The sequence below is a fragment of the Harmonia axyridis genome, chromosome 2, assembly GCF_914767665.1.
Source record: "Harmonia axyridis chromosome 2, icHarAxyr1.1, whole genome shotgun sequence".
Classification (NCBI taxonomy): Eukaryota; Metazoa; Arthropoda; class Insecta; order Coleoptera; family Coccinellidae; genus Harmonia; species Harmonia axyridis.
In genome coordinates this window covers 1,264,810-1,283,584 of record NC_059502.1, presented here as the reverse complement: position 1 = coordinate 1,283,584, position 18,775 = coordinate 1,264,810, and the positions used below count along the sequence as shown (strand labels likewise).

The window sequence follows — 18,775 nt, the reverse complement described above, 5'->3', positions numbered from 1 at the left end:
TTATCGTCCGTACGCTAAACACCTTATTTATTGTTTCAGGGATCGACGAACCGTCCGTCCAACTGCAGGAACCCGAGACGACGTCCGCGATCCAGGCAGGCGGTGACGTCATACTCAGATGTCATCTGGACGCTTCCGGAGACGTGCACTACGAGTGGTTCAGGTGAGATTTTGGAGGGATCGAAGGTCGTCGGATTTTGGGGGGGAGTGAATTTATGCAGAAGCCGACGAGATTCGATCTGTTCGGGGGTTGTGCGATTCTTTGTTTTTGTCTGGGATGGAGACTTTAGGGGGGAGCGTATTGGTTGGCAATTCGTTTTCTGTTTCAGATTGAATTTACGTGTCCGTTTTATCTTCTTTACGTTTTAACTAAGATGTCTAGAAATACTGCTGTGTCCATTTTGTCACTTACATACATCAGTTTCAGAGGCATCAGTATCAATTATAAACGGGCATTCCCTTTAGGGAAACATAAAGCCAAGTAGCTTGACATTTTAACCAACTACTCGACTTGAAAATCAAGCTCGTAAAGAATTACATACTTGAGTTTGACTTGACACGATTTCAGATATTTATTGCTTGACTTGATATCAAGCTATTTGATATTACTTGTGCTATATATACACGAGTCGCTCGGTATATATTTCTGCAATCTCGTGCGCGCTTAGACTAAATAAGGGGATTCCTCAAGCGCCGAGAGATTGAAGTATTTGCCAGTGTGACTTTATTAGTAGTTTTGTCACCTTTCTTCGAAATCTATTGGTAGATTTTGATAATTTCAGAAATATCTTGATGAAATCAATTCAAGCTCAAACCAAGTAGCTTGAAAGTCAAGCCAAGATGTTATTTCGAAACAAGATAGGTCTCTAGGTTTGAGAGTAATTGCTATTCCAACAAAATAATGCAAATTTGATGTTAACGAGAATTTTTCAAATTTTCAGGAATGGAGATCGCCTGACCAAATCACCTAGGATAGAAATAAAGAAGAAACGCCTCCATCTGAAGTCAGTGAAACCCATCGACAACGGTATTTACAGATGCGGTGCTAAGAATGAAGCAGGAATCAAGTACAGTAGCAAAAATTTCGTTCTAGCCGTCCAAGGTATAAATTTTACCAGAATATATTTCTCAGTAACTGAAAATTAATTTTTTTTTGTTAAGGTGATCATGTCCCTACCATCCAAACACCTCCAACAAACCAAGCTGCCAAGGAAGATACCTCAGCCTTTTTCGACTGTGTTTACCAGGGCGCTGACGTCACTGAATGGTACTTCAAGGACGTGGGACCTTTGCATTCCACCGAAAAGTAAGCTTTCAAATTATAGAGATGCAGAAAATCACTTTGGTTTCATAATAAAAAGTTCAAAGAAGCACTATCAAAAAACAAATTTCAGATACAAAATCCATCCCAACCAAACCTTAGAAATCAAATCAGTAAAAAATTCTGACGAGGGACTATACAACTGTGTAGGCATAAAAAGTGAATCAACCGAAGTTCCTCAAAGCTACACTGCCGAACTAAAAATTGCTCGTGAGTACCTAATGACAATCAACAAAACAGGATCACGAAACATCTCTCCTTCTTTTCGCAGAACTGACACTAATGAATGACACCTCCTTTGAGCCACCTTTACCATCTGGTGGAAAATTCATTCTAGCCGAGGGATCGTCTTTTCAGCTGACGTGTTTGGAACCTCTAAGTTTTCCCGAAACCAAGAAGTGGTGGTTGAATTCTGCAGGTCACACGGTGAGTCATTAATCTTTATATTCAAAACTTTTCAGGAAACTTTTGAAACATTTTTGTGAGCGAACCTGCGTCAAACGTGTTCAGGTCTTATCTGAAAGGTCCTCACCAAATTGTAGAATTTGAAGGAAGAAGATTAGCCCAAAAAAAAATTTTTGGGTGTTCCTCAAGGATCTGTGCTTGGACCTGTTTTATTTTTAATTTATATTGATGACTTGGGATTATGCATATGTTCAACGTTTTGAAAAAGTTCAATATATTTCTGAGCACTCGAAAACACTATTCATTACAGCCTTCATGAATAAGTCATTTAATATTGTCGAAAATATTCAATATCCGTTAGTTTTCAACAGTGGAAATGCAATTGTTCAAAAGTAAGCACTTAAACTGAAAACAAAGAGAGGTGTTCAAGTTCATAATAGCCATTGTTGTTTTTGTACATAACTCTATAAAAGCCGCCTCCTAAGCATGCATACAAGATAACTAAATAATAGAAGGATGTCTGTAAATACGACATTTCACGAGCGCTAGTCTACACTCTACAGCACATTAATCACTTTTGGACGTGTTTATTAAGACTTGAAATGTTACAAGCAAATACTGGGAAGTGATACATTATAGAGATGAAATTATTTGAGGAAAATTATAAATTAATTTAGGGTGGTATTCCGAATGATTCTTTCTTGTGACATGTAGTTTTGAATAAGTTAATAAGAGTTATCTGAATTAAGATATTGTTTATGTGAAATTTTCTTTTCTTCAATTTTTTCTCGTAGCCTACAAAAACTAGAAAACCTTATCTTCAAATGTTTGAAAAATTACGAAAGAATTTTTAGAACTCTCTTGAAAACGTCCTACTAATTTGAACCTAGGATATCAAGACATTATCTAGCAAACTGAACCTATATTATCCAGAACTGATGTATCTAATTTTTTTTTTCAATAGGTTTCAGATGCAGGTGAAGTGAAAGTGGACGACGATGGACGTCTGATAATAGCTAAAGTTGACTTGAAACACTCTGGCAATTATACCTGTGCTGCTGAAAATGTTGCTGGTAGAACGGAAAGATCCATTGAATTGATTGTCATAAGTAAGTATTCAGTTATTTTTCTTTTTGTTGGAATTTAATTCTTACAGCTGTGGTGCCTCCTGATTTTGTTTTGTTTCTAAGTATTTTCGTATCTTTCAACTAAAAGGTTTGCATGTAAATATCAAAATTCTCTGCCAATGTGTGTGGTACTATTCTATCTTGTACTTTGTTTTTAAAAAGTTAGCTCTCACACTTAGATTTCTTTTCGTATAATACTATTATCTGAGAAGATTTTTACGTTTACTCAACGCACTCGCATACTTTATTATCAAAAAAGCTAATATTCCTATGATTTATTCAGTGTACCAACCTGAACACCCTAATTTCGTCAGAATTGGACGGTAAACTTTAAATATTTGGATCCTGGGTAATTCACATTTGCACTTGACCATCCCAAAGAGCTGAAATTTTAACTGGACCAATAACTGCTGATTCTGAATATCCATACCAATTTCCATCAACATCCGACCAACCAAAAAAAAAAAATTTCTGCTCCTCTATTTCTCCTTGAACTCACACAATCAAAATTCACATTTCCAGCGCCTCCAGTGATCGAAGCTCACCCTCAGAACCTCACAGTGTCGGAGAACGAGGAGTTCAAGCTGGTCTGTCGGTACGAGACCCAGTCAAAAGCAGTGACGGCGGTGAGGTGGAGAAAAGAGGGCAAGTTGGTGAAACACGAGTACGACCCGTCGAATCACCACCAGAGGGTGAAGGTGTTCAGGGACAACGCCACCCTGTTGGTGCACAACGCACAGCCTCAGGACCGCGGAGATTACGTCTGCGAAATCTCGACGGATAGGTTCGAGCCTGTCACCTCCAAGCCTATCAGTGTAGCTATAATTGGTGAGTTCTTTTGGAATTGATCTCTCTTTTTGTACGTTTTAATCGAATTAAAAGATGTAGGAGGATATTCATCCAGAAAACATATTGCCATGTAGACTTTGATATGTCTTCTTGTGTGAACCTTGAAATTTTATATCTTTACCTAAATGAGAATGACGTTGAGACATCTTCACGCAGCATATTCAAATTCGAACATTAGATTTAGATTTCAAAAGGGTTTCATTCCACCATCAGAGTTGTTCTCGCCATTAGAGGCCGTAGTCTACAGCTCGCCTTCCAGGGCAAGAATTTTAACATTTTTTGTTTTTTTTAAAGAATGTGAGACATTCCGTCACCAGGTGATTCTGAGTTATTGCCTAAAAAGGACGAGAAAATTTTGGTTTCAACTAATTTGGATGTAAATTTTTCCGCTGAATCCGAATCTGCGATGAAAAAGATGGATTTGCATTTGAAATTTCTAAATTGGGCCTCATATCTCGTATAAGGCCCTTTTTGGTACAAAATTTGATTGGCCCATTCGATTCCTCGGGCGAAATCACTAAAGACTCCGAGTTTCCACCTGTACGCGAAATAAATTCACAGTTTCCATACTTTTGAACCACCCAGTATAAAGGAGCAACTGGAAGAGAAACTATATTACCAGTCAAATTTCAAGGCAGTGCCTTTTTGAGTTGTTTTCTAGAGGACCTAATAGCGAATTCAACATTAAAATAGGAGCACTTAGTTGTTCCTGCATAATATGTTTTTCTCAATTTTTTTTTTAAATATTTTCCAAGTCAATATTGAAGCATTTCCTCCAGATTTCTTGCCATTTGAACCGAAAGGTGCATTAATACTAGACTAGATAGACAAGTTGCAGAGGGGAAAACTTCTGAGAATCTTCCCCTCCTAAATTTCCCCCAGCCACTCTTCTAATCTAACGATTCCACCTTCCAGAAACGCTCAAGTTCGTGCCGCCACCTGTCGACAGAAACCTGGAACTCGGGAGTGTGGGTAAAGTGCACTGCAAGGCCCAAGGCACGCCACCGCCAACGGTGCACTGGGTAAAGAACGGCACCGAGCCCGACAGCTTCCCCGGCCACATAACGGACATGAACGGAACCCTCCATTTCAACGGCGTCCTGATGGAGGACAAGGGGGAGTACAGCTGCATCGCCTCCAACAGCCAGGGCGTCATCAACACCTCCATCGTCATCGAGGTGGTCGGTGAGTTTTTGGCGGATGCGAAAAAGATACATTTTTCACCTGAAATGAGCGCATCCACCAAATGACCGAATTTGGCGGATGCGCTACTCAAATATTTTATTGAAGTAAGTTCGCATCCACCATTTTTTTTTTCGTTTCTATTTCAGTGTCGCCGAAATTCAACGTGACGCCTAAGAATCCCACGGAGGCGACGGAGGGCCAGAGCGTCATCATCGACTGTGTGGTGGACGGCAAGCCGAAGCCTACGATCCACTGGGACAAGAACCTGGCGATGAACGACTTCGACAAGTCGAGGTTCAGCGTGTTGGAGAACGGCAGTTTGTTCATCTCCGAGGTTAGGAAGGAGGACGAGAATAAGTACGGATGCACGGCCGGAAGTAGCGCCGGGTTGAACCGGAAGGAGACGCTGCTCATCGTGATACGTAAGTTGAAAATTTTTTGTGAAATATCGGTATGGTGGTAATTTATTGAAGAAATGAAAAGTACACTCTTTTTAGCATTAAAACGAAGGCATCAGAGATTTTTTTGTAACACAAAGTGAACGAAGATTTAAAAAAGATTTTTGGGTTGTAATATCCCAGTGGCGTACAATTTTTTTTGTAGAAAAAAGACCATAACCCGTACGCGCGCCAATGAGAAACATGAAATTTTTGATTGCAAGCCAAAGAATGCGCAATGGCTACACCTCGTGGAACCCACCAAATTCCATTAGAAAATCTCCACTAGTTTCAGAGCATTGAAAAAAAAACGTGAATAATGGTCTTAATGTCTGTGTGTTAATATATGAAATTAATTTCACGGCATTCAGACAATTTTTCAATTCTGGAAAAAGAACATCCTCGAGCAGGACTCGAACCCGAAACCTCTGAATAACTAGTCCGATGCTCCAACCAATAAGCAACCGAGGAAGCACCGCATCGAGGAACTACTAATCCCAGAATCGAGGAGGTACTTTTTCCAGAATTGAAAAATTGTCTGAATGCCGTGAAAGTAATTTCATATATTAAAAAAAAATGAGCCAATTTCAAAGAAAAACTCAATACCCCGTATATCTAAATACAAAACATTTGCGAACAACAGTTAAGTTAAAAATAATATTTCCATAAATATCGTTTAGTGATTTTTGCGTCGAAAAATGTAGGTTGGCAAAACAATTCTCTGTATCACAAATTTGACAGAGAATAGATAAATCTGTGACTGGAGAACACCACGAATGAAATATAACCACGAAATCTGTGTGAAAATGAATTCGCCACAAAATTAAAAAACGTCCTTAGTTGTCTTGCTTTATTCTTAAAAATCTCAACGAATTCAAAACTTAATTATTTACAAACAAACACAAATACCTATGCCGACAAATTTTATACAAGCTTGGCATAGAAATAGGTCCACCAAAGTCAAAATCCACCGATTCATCCATCACCAATTCCATTCACCATCTACACCTTCAAAAACATCCAAAATCACCATTCCTAACCACTATCTTATCTTCCGAAAGTTTCGTTGTCCGCCTTGTTCGCCCAATCCGGGAAACTGTTAAAATCCCACACCAAACCGGCCAAGAAGGGCGTAGTACAAAACAGAACCAGCCACGACACGATCAGCAGCAGCGATCCTATCAGCGCCATCTGCACCGTCCTCATGTTGCAAGCAGCAGCGGCGATGGCGTTGGGAGGCGTTGCCACAGGCAGGATGTAGGCGAAGGAACAGGATAGGCACACCGGGTACATCAAGTATAACGGGTGGATCTTGGTCTTCCTAGACAGCTCGGCCATTATCGGCAAGGTTATGTTGGCGATGGCTACGTTGCTGGTGAGCTGGGTGAGCAGACCTGCCACTATGCAGCCTAGGACCATCAGGGTGTAGGGGGGAAACTGAAAGAAAGGGCGAAATTTGACGAATTAGAGAAGAAGATTAGAATATTGTTCTGTGTTTTTGCATGAAATCTGTCAGGTGTGCTATACTTTAGCGTTGGTAGGCATCAAGTTCACAGTGTTGAGCCTGATTATCAGATTTTGAAAGGCAACACCTTCTCATGAAGGTTTAGTCTCTGTCTGTCTTTGACAAATCAGAGCATTCGTAAGCAGTTGATAAAGTTCTCTACATCCTGAAGATAGCAGGTCTTTGATCTTTAGTTTTGTTCAAGATGATATCCATATCTATGTTGAATTTTCTACAGCTTACAGGCTTCACATTCATATGCTCAATGTTGTGAGCTCTCACGAAAACCTCTCAGAGCTTTCAATTTCTTGTACTAGTTAGGAGAGTCATGCTTCATATGTATAAGAGAACCTTCCATATAGAGTTTGTTGTTACATTTCATCATTTGGTTTTGGTATTTCGTAATTTCCCGGAGTGTAGGGAAGTAAAGCTATGTAATTCCAAGGTTCCTTGGAGTATCTTTTCGGTCTTGGTACTCTTCAGCAGGTATACAAATAGCTAATTTATTATGCTCGAGGTTTTCACTGCAGGATTGTTTAACGGAATTTTAAAATTCCTGGATTTTTAGCCTGGTCTAGTCAGTTTTTCGACTGATGATCAATCTACTATCATCACAGTCAATCCTGGATTGTAACTAGTCGTTGGAGTTCAGAGTGGATGTATAAATATCGACTTGAATCGCTGAGAAGTGTATTCTGCTGTTTTACCTACCCCATCCAAGTTACCCATATTGTGGACGATATAATCGTTCATCTTGCTCGACTTGGCAGCATCCGCTATGGCGAAACCGCTTCCAATCAGGAAGATCAGACCCCAAGGCATCTTTCGATAGATGAACTTCCAGGTGATCAACCCGGTGGAAGGCTCTTTTGGCCTCTTCGCCTCGTCCTCGCTGAAGACGTTGAAGAAGTTCGGTTTGGCCGGTATGCAGAACAGCAGTAGGATAATGGCAGCCCCGACAGAACTGTCCTGGACCTTGAGGTCTGTCAACTGTTGGGCCCAGCCCGGAAACGCTTGGGGCTCTCTGGTTATCCACAGGACGATGGCAAGGATGAAGCAGGACAGGACGCCTATCTCGTGGAAGGTCATCGGTCCTAGTTGGGTCCTGCGGTCAGAGATTACCTGCAAGAAGGAGTTGGAATGAACAACCGAAAATTCTACCCTATAAAGTTGTCAAATGAAGTTCCTTAACGAGACAAACTGGAAGAAAACAGCACTCTCTTCCTGGAGCAGAAGGCTCAATCTAGATGTTAAATAAAGAAATAACGAAAAAAACTCTGAGATTACCTGTTTGGAAATGGCTACACCCTCCGGTCCTATCGCTATGCTCTGAGCATCGTTTGAGTTCGGTCTCAGCAAGCCTAGGAACCACAGTTGAAGAAGGAGCGTAGCGAAGATCATCAGCACAATAACCATGGGCACGGTTATCAGCATGAAATAACCAAAGTCTATCCCGTCGCCGTCTTTGAAAGTGGCCTCGACGATCCCCTTGAAGGTCAGGTTGGTACCCGTGCCTATGAGAGTGCCCATCCCGCCTATGGAAGCAGCATAGGCGGCGCTGATGTAGTAACACATCGTGGACTTGGTCGGCCTTCTAGTATCTTCCATTTGTACTTGAGATACGTAGGGTTCAGCTTCTCGCACGTAGATGGTTCCTATACCTTGACCTTCCAGTTCCAAGAGGATTGAGGTTATGATCGGGAGCATGATGGCTGTGGCTGCCGTGTTGGAAATCCATAGGGAGATGAAGGCTGTTATCCACATAATACCTGGATCAGAAGAACGAGTGTAAAAATTGGAGGAGTATGACCAAAGTTGACAAAATTATTCCCATCGACATGGCCAGGAGAAGTGAAGGTTTCTGCAATAAGAAGTAGTTTTCATATTCTTATTATTATTCGTGAAATTTGGAATTCGATATTTGGACTTGATGGATATACATTAAGTATTAGACTGGTGGTTTCGGTTTACTATTTTTGCTATCACAACAATGAGATAAAGCAAATTTAAGATATGTGTTACAATGTATGAAGTGATACTTGGAGCATTGAGTAGAGAATAAAGAGGTTGAAGACTTTAGAGACGTGGACGTTGAGAAGAACAACATAAGATGAGATGGATAGAGATAAAAAAGTGTCATAACATTAACTACCTTAGGACAAAAAAAAAGTATCGCCCATACCTAGATGCAGCAGCTTGGGACTGACCCCAACAACATCGATAGCTACCAGCGCTATCCTCTCATGCAGATGAGAATACTCCACAGCTATCGCCAATATCAGTCCAGTTATGAACATCATGTTGGCGTCCTTCATGTAGCTCTTGCAGACGTCGTCGGTGTTCATAAGGTTGAATATGGGAAACAGCAGAATCGGTATGAGTGATGTGATAGCGATGTGGATGGCTTCTGTTATCCAGTAGCCGGCCATCAGCAGGATCACGTAGAGGCACCTCTTGTGCTCGCTGTAGTCGGTTATGATAACGGGTAGGAGAACTATGGGCCAGATTACGCTGAAGGCCGCCTTCCAGTAGATGCGTATGCCGAATAGAAGGTCGCCGCAGGCGCCCATTGCCGAAAATAGAAGACGTTGGTCGATTTGACGTAGAGAATGTCATCGTGGAGTCATAGAGAAGGAATTTGATGAGAACGTTCTCTATGGAGATAAACAGTTGTCTGTGGACTTCCACAGATCTCAGGAATTATTATTTTGTGCATGTTGAACGTTGAAATTCGTTTGGTATCATCTTTGAAGTTGAAATTTCAACAAGGTTTGTTCAGAAAATTGTTCAGAATTTTTTGAAAACGGAAATTTTGAATTTGAACATGAATCATATTGAAATAAAAAAAAGTCTGATGTGTTCATTCTTGCCCTCTCAACATGACAGTGAGTTGTGGCAATACACTGAAGAAAATTGAATTATAATGAAAGCCAATCAACTCTTATAAAGCTCTCTTTATTATCATTTTATAAAAAATGTACACAAAGTTTTCAGGATTCTTTTAGTAATATTTCTAGTACATTGTTGCAAGACATTGATTCTTGACTGGTTTTTCATTTAACATTCAACAACATATATCTATCTAATCTTTCTTTTGGTTCACATACATATATAAAGAAAAATTCTTGGAATATACGCTTTTACAACTCTTCAAATAGTATATAACCAAGCTATTTCGATCAGTATAAAATATAACAATGATATCCAACAGATGACCAAGTCTGCAATACCCTTCAGCTGGGTGAAGACTTTACAGACTTGATTACCCATAGCGTATTCATAACTATATTATTTTTACATACGTTCTTGCATACTTCTTTATGGTAGTCTCAATAACATTCTCAATAACACGGATTATGCTGAGGCGACATATTCACGTGGTTGCACATCACTGAACTTGATCCAGAAACAGGTATTCTGAACAGTTTTCCCTGTGGCATACAAACACAGATCTTGTACTGCTTTCTCAGTTGATTGTTCTGTCTGACAACACCGCTGGGCACATTCTTCATGTTGATGAATATGTCCTTCTTGCTCGACATCACTATGGACCCGTTTACCGTTTTGAACAGCAGATCTTGATCGGCGCTCCAGAACACCAGCTTACCGTTGATGGTGGTTCCTTCAGCACCCTTGAGATTGACAAACTTTCCTTTTATATCCAGGTTTTCTTTGATGGGACTGGATATTTTGTTGGTCAGGGTCAGTTTAGTCTTCAGGTTGTTAACGCTTTTGATAGAGTTGAAGATGGGGTCTACAGAAGAATAGATGATCTTATCGTTTTCGTCCTTGATCTCGAACTTACTGATGCTGTCGAAGGTGGTTGAGTTCTGGTCCATCTTAAACTTGGTGGCCACTCTTCCGAATTTGGAGGAGAGGCTGAAGACAATCGAGCTGTCTTGGGATGATAGCTCGATGGGTACATCCTTGAAACCTTCAAGTTTTCCGTTTCTTTTGTAGAGGTGTCCAAGATCCGTGTCTCCGAAGAACTTCAAAGCGTCCTGCTTCTGTATGAATTCTATGGATTCCATACTGCCGCCCATGCGAAGAACGTTGAGTATGATGAAGGTCAGACATAGGTTCCCAATGGCCAGCACTATGAGGATGGCTACCAACGTCCAGAAGGCACATGTTTTCCTTCCGGTAAACTGCAGTTTTTCGATGTACTCGGGGTTGACGGGCATGTAACCGCTCTTGAAGTTGCTGCAGTAGCTCTGGACAGGAGAGGGTTTGTCCTCCAGGTCTACGTGATTGTTGCAGAACACTTCGTTCTGTTGTGGATTTTCCGACGACATCGCTGACACAGCGATTCGGGTTATTTTGGGAAGAGCCCGAGACGGAATGCCGAAAATAATCGTTAAAGGAGGTTGCGGATTCGCATGCGTCGGCTGCTCTTTATTCGGGACGTCGCGACGCGAAACAGTGGCTGTTCGTTAGGAGAGGTTTTGATTTTATGACATTTTTAAGGTCTCAATTAAATTACATTTCATAGGACGAGATTTCAATGGGACAAATAAGATACGAAATATGTAGGTTACGTTTCTTTAGAAACACATTCAAAGGCTCCTTTGTAGGATGTGTTCATAGTTAGCATAGAAAAACGACATCAAATGTTTCCACAAGAAAAACCAGACCAATTTCTGTAGATAACATACATGATATTCAACATTATTACAATTAATAATATATGATTTTCAGAATATAACGCCGTTGAAATGTTAATATTGGCTTTATGATTTCCCAAATTATGTTCAATTCAAAAATCAGCCAGTGGCGTTTCTACCGCTTTTGATAAAATTTTAATGATAACCTTTTTACTTAGATAAATACTGAGGCCCCTCGATACTTTCCATCGAAACTAGAAATCATGAGTATTCACTATTTTTGTCTTATTTTCAGCTTCGGACGATTCCACCGTCACCAAAGCCGTGTTGATAACCATGTCAGTGGCGGCGGCATACATCATACTCGTGGTAGGGCTGATGGTATGGTGTCGATACAGAAGGAAATCTAGGAAGATACCTGTAACCGAAGGTAACTGCCATATTTCCTCGAACAATCCAACCCCAAGAAGACGCATTCCCAAAATACAGTTTCTATTTCTAGGAAAATTAGAGAACGGAGATGTCGAACACACGGAACTGAAGGAAGATCCCGATTCTGGCAGTTCTAAAAAGGGACTGAATGGTATCGAGAACCACAAAGAAGGACAGAAAAGCGATGGAGCTGAAACAACCCACTCTCAAAGCTCTGGACAGTCGCGCAAGTCTAAATCTAGCTACGATAAGGTAACAGTCCCCAAGAGCCATTTGAAGGAGACTAAACTGATAGGTGAGTTAATCTCCACATGTTCTCATAAGTTCCCAAAACTATAGTTGGTAATATCTCAAGGTCGAGGTGAATTCGGCGACGTCATGTTGGGTAAGATGTCCAAGAGCCAGATACCAAACCAAGACAAACGTCAATCTACCACCAACAGCATAACCGAAGATAAGGACGTTCTGGTACTCATCAAGGCTTTCTCTCACACCAAGGACGAAAACTGCCTGACGGACTTCAAGAAGGAGATCGATATATTCTCGAAATTAACTCATGAGAATGTCATACAGATGATTGGCCTCTGTAGGGATTCGGAGCCTCATTATATGCTGTTGGAGTACACGGATTGGGTATGTTTCTTTTCATTCCATTTAACCTTCTTTTCTCTCAATGCGTATCAATAAGTTTTTTCAACAGTCAAGCAGATCAATAATACGATGTTCAATAAAGTAGACTGTATCTTTTGTTGATAAGGATGTCAGGCAGGTGTTGCTTTCGAAAATGAAGAAAGATTCAACCATGTGTTTCTACTAAATGTCTATACATAGTTCACAGGAATGCAACTCTTTAGCATGAGTGGCTCTTCAAAAATATAATTCTTTCTAAGTTGAATTACTCACTCGATTACAAGACTTTGTTTATTGAAACAAGGAATTAATCTTTATGACTTTTTGGTTTAATCTCGTTGAGAACTATAAAAATGCTAGAGATCTTCACTTGAAACAAGATACTGATAGAATAGAGTTTGTTGAGTGTCGTAAAAGAAGTTTTACAATTTTGAGACGCAAAGTCTTTTACAACTCACAAGATCTGTCTTCCAATTTAGACCTTAATTAATGTTGATTATGCATACCTGGACATATACTAGTTGAATAGTAGGTGCTTAACATTCCCCAAAGTGTTGGGTGTTTCCGAATGAAATTTTTGATGATATCTTTCTATACAGGGTGACCTCAAACAATTCCTGCTCGCGACGCAAAAGGGTTCCTCGCCTCCCCTGTCTCCAGTACAAGCAGCTGGAGTGTTACATCAGATTGCCAAGGCCATGGACTACGTCTCTTCTCACCGTATAGTGCTAAAGGACTTGGCGGCTCGTAACTGCCTGGTAACCTCCTCCTTGTCCGTGAAAGTGGGACTTCCGCGACTTACCAGAGATCCTTACAGTCAGGAGTATTGCAAACACGTCAACCATGTGAGTTCTGTTTATATCCTCGTAATAGTTCTTCAGTTTAGCTCTTCAGTACTTACTGAAGTGTCAACTGGATACTGAGTTGACCCCCTCCTAACTATACTCGAGATCTATCTTTCTAATTAATTCTATGCCGTGTTCAGATCATCCCGCTGAGATGGATGCCTTACGAAGCGGTCTACGAGGACGAGTTTTCAACCAAGAGTGACGTATACTCTTTTGGTGTGGTTGTATGGGAGGTTTTCAGTCAGGGAGAGCTCCCCTTCCCAAAACTAAACGACAACAGCGTGCTCACGAAGCTGAAGGAGAAGAAGTTAGAGTGGAAGGCTCATACCTCGACCCCTGAAGATATCGAAGCTCTACAGGTCAGTATCATTGAAGTGAATTCTAAATTCATCGCTTTGTGTTGAAATTTTGAAGAGATTTGTCTTCGATATTTTGTTAAATCCATTTTTCCCCATAGATGAACTGCTTGGACTTAGACCCACAGAAGAGGCCAGCGTTTTCAGAAATAGCCAGCACCATGGCAGAAATCTTAACAAAAATGTAAACAGCTCTAGGAAGGACAACCACAATCAAGAAAATTGTCCAGTTAAGCGTTGCAACGCTGAAGTGAGCGAAAGATACGACCTAGGTCTTGTGAGATTGGAAAAAAAGTTGTAGGAGTTCTTGGAACCTTCGCCTTGTTCGTACTCGTGGAGCTATGTCGCCTGTATGTTAAACAGTGTGTTCTTTTCTTGATTATTATCGTTTCTTCGTTATTGTCGCCGGCACCAAGAGCTGGTACGGTGGCTGTGCAAGATAGCTTCTCAAAGAACTTAACGAATAAGTACTATTTAGGTAATAATCATTATGTGAGATGCTTTATGCAGATCTGGAAGGAAATTTGGACTTCAAAATGAAGGGTGATTTTTTAGCAACATCCGAAGTAACTTAAGATATTCTTTCACGAAGTAATCAGGTACTACTGGTATCTTTGATAGCTCTGTCTGTAAGATGGAGGAAACTTTTAGTGTGACCAAAGTTTAGCACTTCAACTCCAAACCAGAAAATTTTCTTTCAGATCTGGGCATCAATATTAATCCAGCTGTGAGGCAAACCGAATTTTTTGAACTTGTGAATCACTGTTGATAATCGTGTAAGCTTCCATTCGCAAAAAAAAAACGTACGATTTTTTTCTCGTCATACTTTCGTTTCATTGCGTCGATCTCGATCTCTTCCCTTGTACATATCATTTTTTTACCCTAAGGTATATAGGACGCGTTCTCTTCGATCATATCATTAGCGTAAATCACGTGACCTCTTTTGTATATTCGGTGTCAGATTCGCTACAACACACTGCCAAAAAAAATGTTCGTAATCACGTCCAGTTACGGTCACGATGTTCTTGCCCTGTTAGGCGTAAGGTTTTATACTTGTAAATTTTATGCGTTTTATTATTTTAATTTTTTGTATTTTATGTTTTCGTCGAACACAACCAAAGAGAGATTATTTCAGAGAAATCGATTAGTTATAGGTTGATTGCGCAAAAATCGGTACAAGTTGAGATAATTACTTTTTTAATCGTTTTCTTTAATTTTTTTTCGAAGAGTTTTTTCTTTGAAAATTTGTCGTTTTGTTAATAGAAACTTTGAGAATGAATTTCTTTTCTCAACTTGTCGCCCTGCGTTGTATAAAATTTTGCATAGGTATATTATTATTAATCCATTGAGAATCGGTTCAATTTTTTTGATCAGCTAAATACACATGCTGCCATTTTGACAACGATAATTCGATTTTTTATACTGTCATCGTTTTCATTAGCGAAGTCGTATTTTACTCGAGATGAAACTAGAATAATTTTTTTCTATATCTATTTTTATTTTAGTCGTTATCAACTGAACAAAAAAGGTTACTAGAATTAAATTTTCGCAATTGAAATGAAAAATCATTGATACTCATTTTCATTTTTGGACGTGTTGTGTTTTTGATAGTTTTATACAGGGTGAATCTCATACATATTTCCTACAACACGAGACATTGTAAAAAAAATTTTCCGCCAGAAGTGATATTTTCAGAAAATCTTGTAAAAAATAAAGACAACCACAAAAATTTCTAGTAACCTGATAATTTGAGATGCCGGTTATATTTTATTCGATGCACTTTTTCCATATTTATAGATGTTGTATAATTATATTATCAATAATTCTCATTTTTCGTTTCATAATTAACCCGTAATTAATTGAGATGTGTAGTTTTAGCTATTTATAATATCGAACTCGATTCGTATTGGAGCGGCCATTGTTTATGAACTCATCGATAGTTTTTTGTATATATCCACTTGTAATATATTTATAAAATTTGCTAATCTGTCTATAAGAATGTAACGTATTTATAAAATTATATAATTAGGTATAATAGATAGGATAAATTTTGAGGTTTAGCTTTTTATAATGATTTTATACTTGTACGTCTGACTTTTATATTGGAGCGTAATTGTATAATTTGTAATATTCAAATAAAATACATACATGATACTTTTATGTGGTTTTATTTTTATTTGATCTTTTTTTAGTGCAATCTTCCAGAGATACGAATGGAGATGACAGATTCCTCGGCTCATTTTGAGATAATAGGTCCTCTTAAAATGAGGCCATGTTTTTAGGACCTATTTGATCCGAGAAATCTGTCATTTTTATTTATACTTCCAATTTAGGAGCACCCTGTATAGGCAGCACAAAGAATTGAAATTCAAGATACCTTTTGGGTAATTATGGATCAGGGTTTTCGGAGGAAGTTTTCGAAACTTGGAAAGATTCCGTGAAATGCAAATTTGGGTGCGTTTCATCAAATTTATGCAGGAAAAATGGTTCATTTAAGAAATACACGTGTCACTAAATGGCGAAGGTGCTGGGTCGGCGCATTCGCCATTTTGCATCGTTGTGTTACAACACCATTATAACAATTTTCAAAAATATTAAAATAAAAACATATTTCCGTCAACAGTTCAGCCTATTTTCACCACCACTGGCGTTTTATTTATGTCACTTTCCAGTAGAGCAAATAATCGTTACAAATTTGTTTTTTTTATTGTTACAAGATCAATTTTCCAATAAATTTCTCTAATAGTTCAGGATGAGAACTTCACAAATGAAATCGATTGAACTTAAAGCTACTCAATTTCTGAATATTTCAGATGAAGTGTGAGGAATTTAAAAAAAAAACCAGTAGCGCTTTCGCCATTTTGTAACAAGAAATGAGATAAGGTAATCAATATTTTTTGATTGGGTCTCTACAATAAAAAAGTAAATGGTATATCTACTAATGATTCCTCTAGAATTCAAATAATTTCAAAACTTTGGTTGAATTTTGTTGTTACCTTAAAAAAATATTATTTGTTGTACCTATTTTGGACAAATTTGGAAGTACTCGATAAAAGAGTACCTGTGAGAAGTATTGAGCTGTAATTAGTACCACTTTCAAATTTGTCTACAATAAGATGAATAGTGAGTCGATTAACTGAATAAAGTCGTCTATGGATTCAGAATTCTTCTAGGATTAAATTTCTCCCAGTCATGACAAATGAGCACAGATTTCATTGAAACAATTTAACAATATCTAAACGTATTTGAAGCGTGTATCTTTACATTACTAAATGGCATAACCTACAGAACACTAATATCAAAAAATAATACTAAGTATTGGCAATATAATCATTTCAAATTGTAAAAAAACTATTGCCTATTGAAAAACCTTTTATTGTAGAGGAAGTTCTGGTCCTGTTACTGATTTTCAATTTGTCGAGAAGGCAACTGCATATCAGAAACCGGAATTGTATTCGTTAGATCCACAGTTGCATGGCTTTGGCCTCCCCCCAATAGATGGTTCTTTATGCTACAGAGTATCTACAGTGACTTTATTAATAAAGTCACTGTCATAAAGTCAAACGCCAACCGGTCAGACCGGTCGGTCGTTTCGTCAAACGCCAACCGGTCAGACCGGTCGGTCGTTTCGTCAAACGCCAACCGGTCAGACCGGTCGGCCGTTTCGTCAAACGCCAACCGGTCAGGCCGGTCGGCCGTTTCGTCAAACGCCAACCGGTCAGACCGGTCGGCCGTTTCGTCAAACGCCAACCGGTCAGACCGGTCGGACGTTTCGTCAAACGCCAACCGGTCAGACCGGTCGGCCGTTTCGTCAAACGCCAACCGGTCAGACCGGTCGGCCGTTTCGTCAAACGCCAACCGGTCAGGCCGGTCGGCCGTTTCGTCAAACGCCAACCGGTCAGGCCGGTCGGCCGTTTCGTCAAACGCCAACCGGTCAGGCCGGTCGGCCGTTTCGTCAAACGCCAACCGGTCAGGCCGGTCGGCCGTTTCGTCAAACGCCAACCGGTCAGGCCGGTCGGCCGTTTCGTCAAACGCCAACCGGTCAGACCGGTCGGCCGTTTCGTCAAACGCCAACCGGTCAGGCCGGTCGGCCGTTTCGTCAAACGCCAACCGGTCAGGCCGGTCGGCCGTTTCGTCAAACGCCAACCGGTCAGGCCGGTCGGCCGTTTCGTCAAACGCCAACCGCTCAGGCCGGTCGGCCGTTTCGTCAAACGCCAACCGCTCAGGCCGGTCGGCCGTTTCGTCAAACGCCAACCGGTCAGGCCGGTCGGCCGTTTCGTCAAACGCCAACCGGTCAGGCCGGTCGGCCGTTTCGTCAAACGCCAACCGCTCAGGCCGGTCGGCCGTTTCGTCAAACGCCAACCGGTCAGGCCGGTCGGCCGTTTCGTCAAACGCCAACCGGTCAGGCCGGTCGGCCGTTTCGTCAAACGCCAACCGGTCAGGCCGGTCGGCCGTTTCGTCAAACGCCAACCGGTCAGGCCGGTCGGCCGTTTCGTCAAACGCCAACCGGTCAGGCCGGTCGGCCGTTTCGTCAAACGCCAACCGGTCAGACCGGTCGGCCGTTTCGTCAAACACCAACCGGTCAGGCCGGTCGGCCGTTTCGTCAAACGGATTTTGAATGGTTATTTGACTTTTGGAAAGAGAAATAAGTCTTCTAGAGCCACAAATTCATTATCCTCAGCAAAATCAATGATCTGTCTTCCCGCAAATATTTAGTTTGGTTTACGAAAAGTTCTTTAACAAATGTTCAGATTCCTAAAAATACTTTGGTTAAAAATCCACAATATTTCTCAATTTCTCTCATCTTTCTTTTTCCTGAGAATTAGAAGACTGTTCATGATGAAAATTGAAGACAATAATAGAAATACAAAGTCTCACTACATCTTTGAATAGGGTTCATTCAGCTCAACAATAGAACAACAGGTTTTTTAGTCGAACTGTGTTTTGATTGTTTTCCACCTGTTTGCATTCTTACTTGAGATGAACTCCCAAAGTATTTCTTATATAGGGATTTGAGTGTCATTCAATAAACACCTTGAATACGTTTTTTTCTCTTCAGAACCTACAACATCATCAA

The 18,775-nt window shown here is 40.2% G+C and overlaps 3 protein-coding genes across 3 annotated transcripts in view; 1 reads left to right on the top strand and 2 right to left on the bottom strand.

The window, feature by feature from the left end:
* LOC123672848 (tyrosine-protein kinase-like otk) overlaps positions 1-15,852 on the top strand; it is a 70,562-nt gene extending 54,710 nt beyond the window's left edge. Inside the window, exons 4-18 of the mRNA XM_045607159.1 lie at positions 40-163; positions 942-1,102; positions 1,162-1,306; positions 1,395-1,531; positions 1,593-1,747; positions 2,691-2,835; positions 3,376-3,681; positions 4,618-4,887; positions 5,034-5,309; positions 11,728-11,862; positions 11,935-12,159; positions 12,220-12,497; positions 13,094-13,339; positions 13,480-13,701; positions 13,800-15,852. Coding sequence (XP_045463115.1) covers positions 40-163; positions 942-1,102; positions 1,162-1,306; positions 1,395-1,531; positions 1,593-1,747; positions 2,691-2,835; positions 3,376-3,681; positions 4,618-4,887; positions 5,034-5,309; positions 11,728-11,862; positions 11,935-12,159; positions 12,220-12,497; positions 13,094-13,339; positions 13,480-13,701; positions 13,800-13,886 — 2,912 coding nt within the window. The 3' untranslated portion in view covers positions 13,887-15,852. The remainder of the gene's footprint in view (positions 1-39; positions 164-941; positions 1,103-1,161; positions 1,307-1,394; positions 1,532-1,592; positions 1,748-2,690; positions 2,836-3,375; positions 3,682-4,617; positions 4,888-5,033; positions 5,310-11,727; positions 11,863-11,934; positions 12,160-12,219; positions 12,498-13,093; positions 13,340-13,479; positions 13,702-13,799) is intronic.
* Positions 6,160-9,437, bottom strand: LOC123672846 (protein I'm not dead yet-like). Its single transcript, XM_045607157.1, has 4 exons — positions 9,011-9,437; positions 8,116-8,597; positions 7,540-7,950; positions 6,160-6,761 (listed from the first exon to the last, which is right to left on the bottom strand). Exons 1-4 carry the CDS (start codon positions 9,396-9,398, stop codon positions 6,372-6,374), a joined length of 1,671 nt encoding a protein of 556 aa, XP_045463113.1. The 5' UTR covers positions 9,399-9,437; the 3' UTR covers positions 6,160-6,371.
* LOC123672847 lies at positions 9,768-11,193 on the bottom strand. The gene has a single exon (XM_045607158.1). The coding sequence runs from the start codon at positions 11,121-11,123 to the stop codon at positions 10,170-10,172; it is 954 nt and encodes a 317-aa protein (XP_045463114.1). The 5' UTR covers positions 11,124-11,193; the 3' UTR covers positions 9,768-10,169.
* Positions 15,853-18,775: the final 2,923 nt, after the last annotated feature.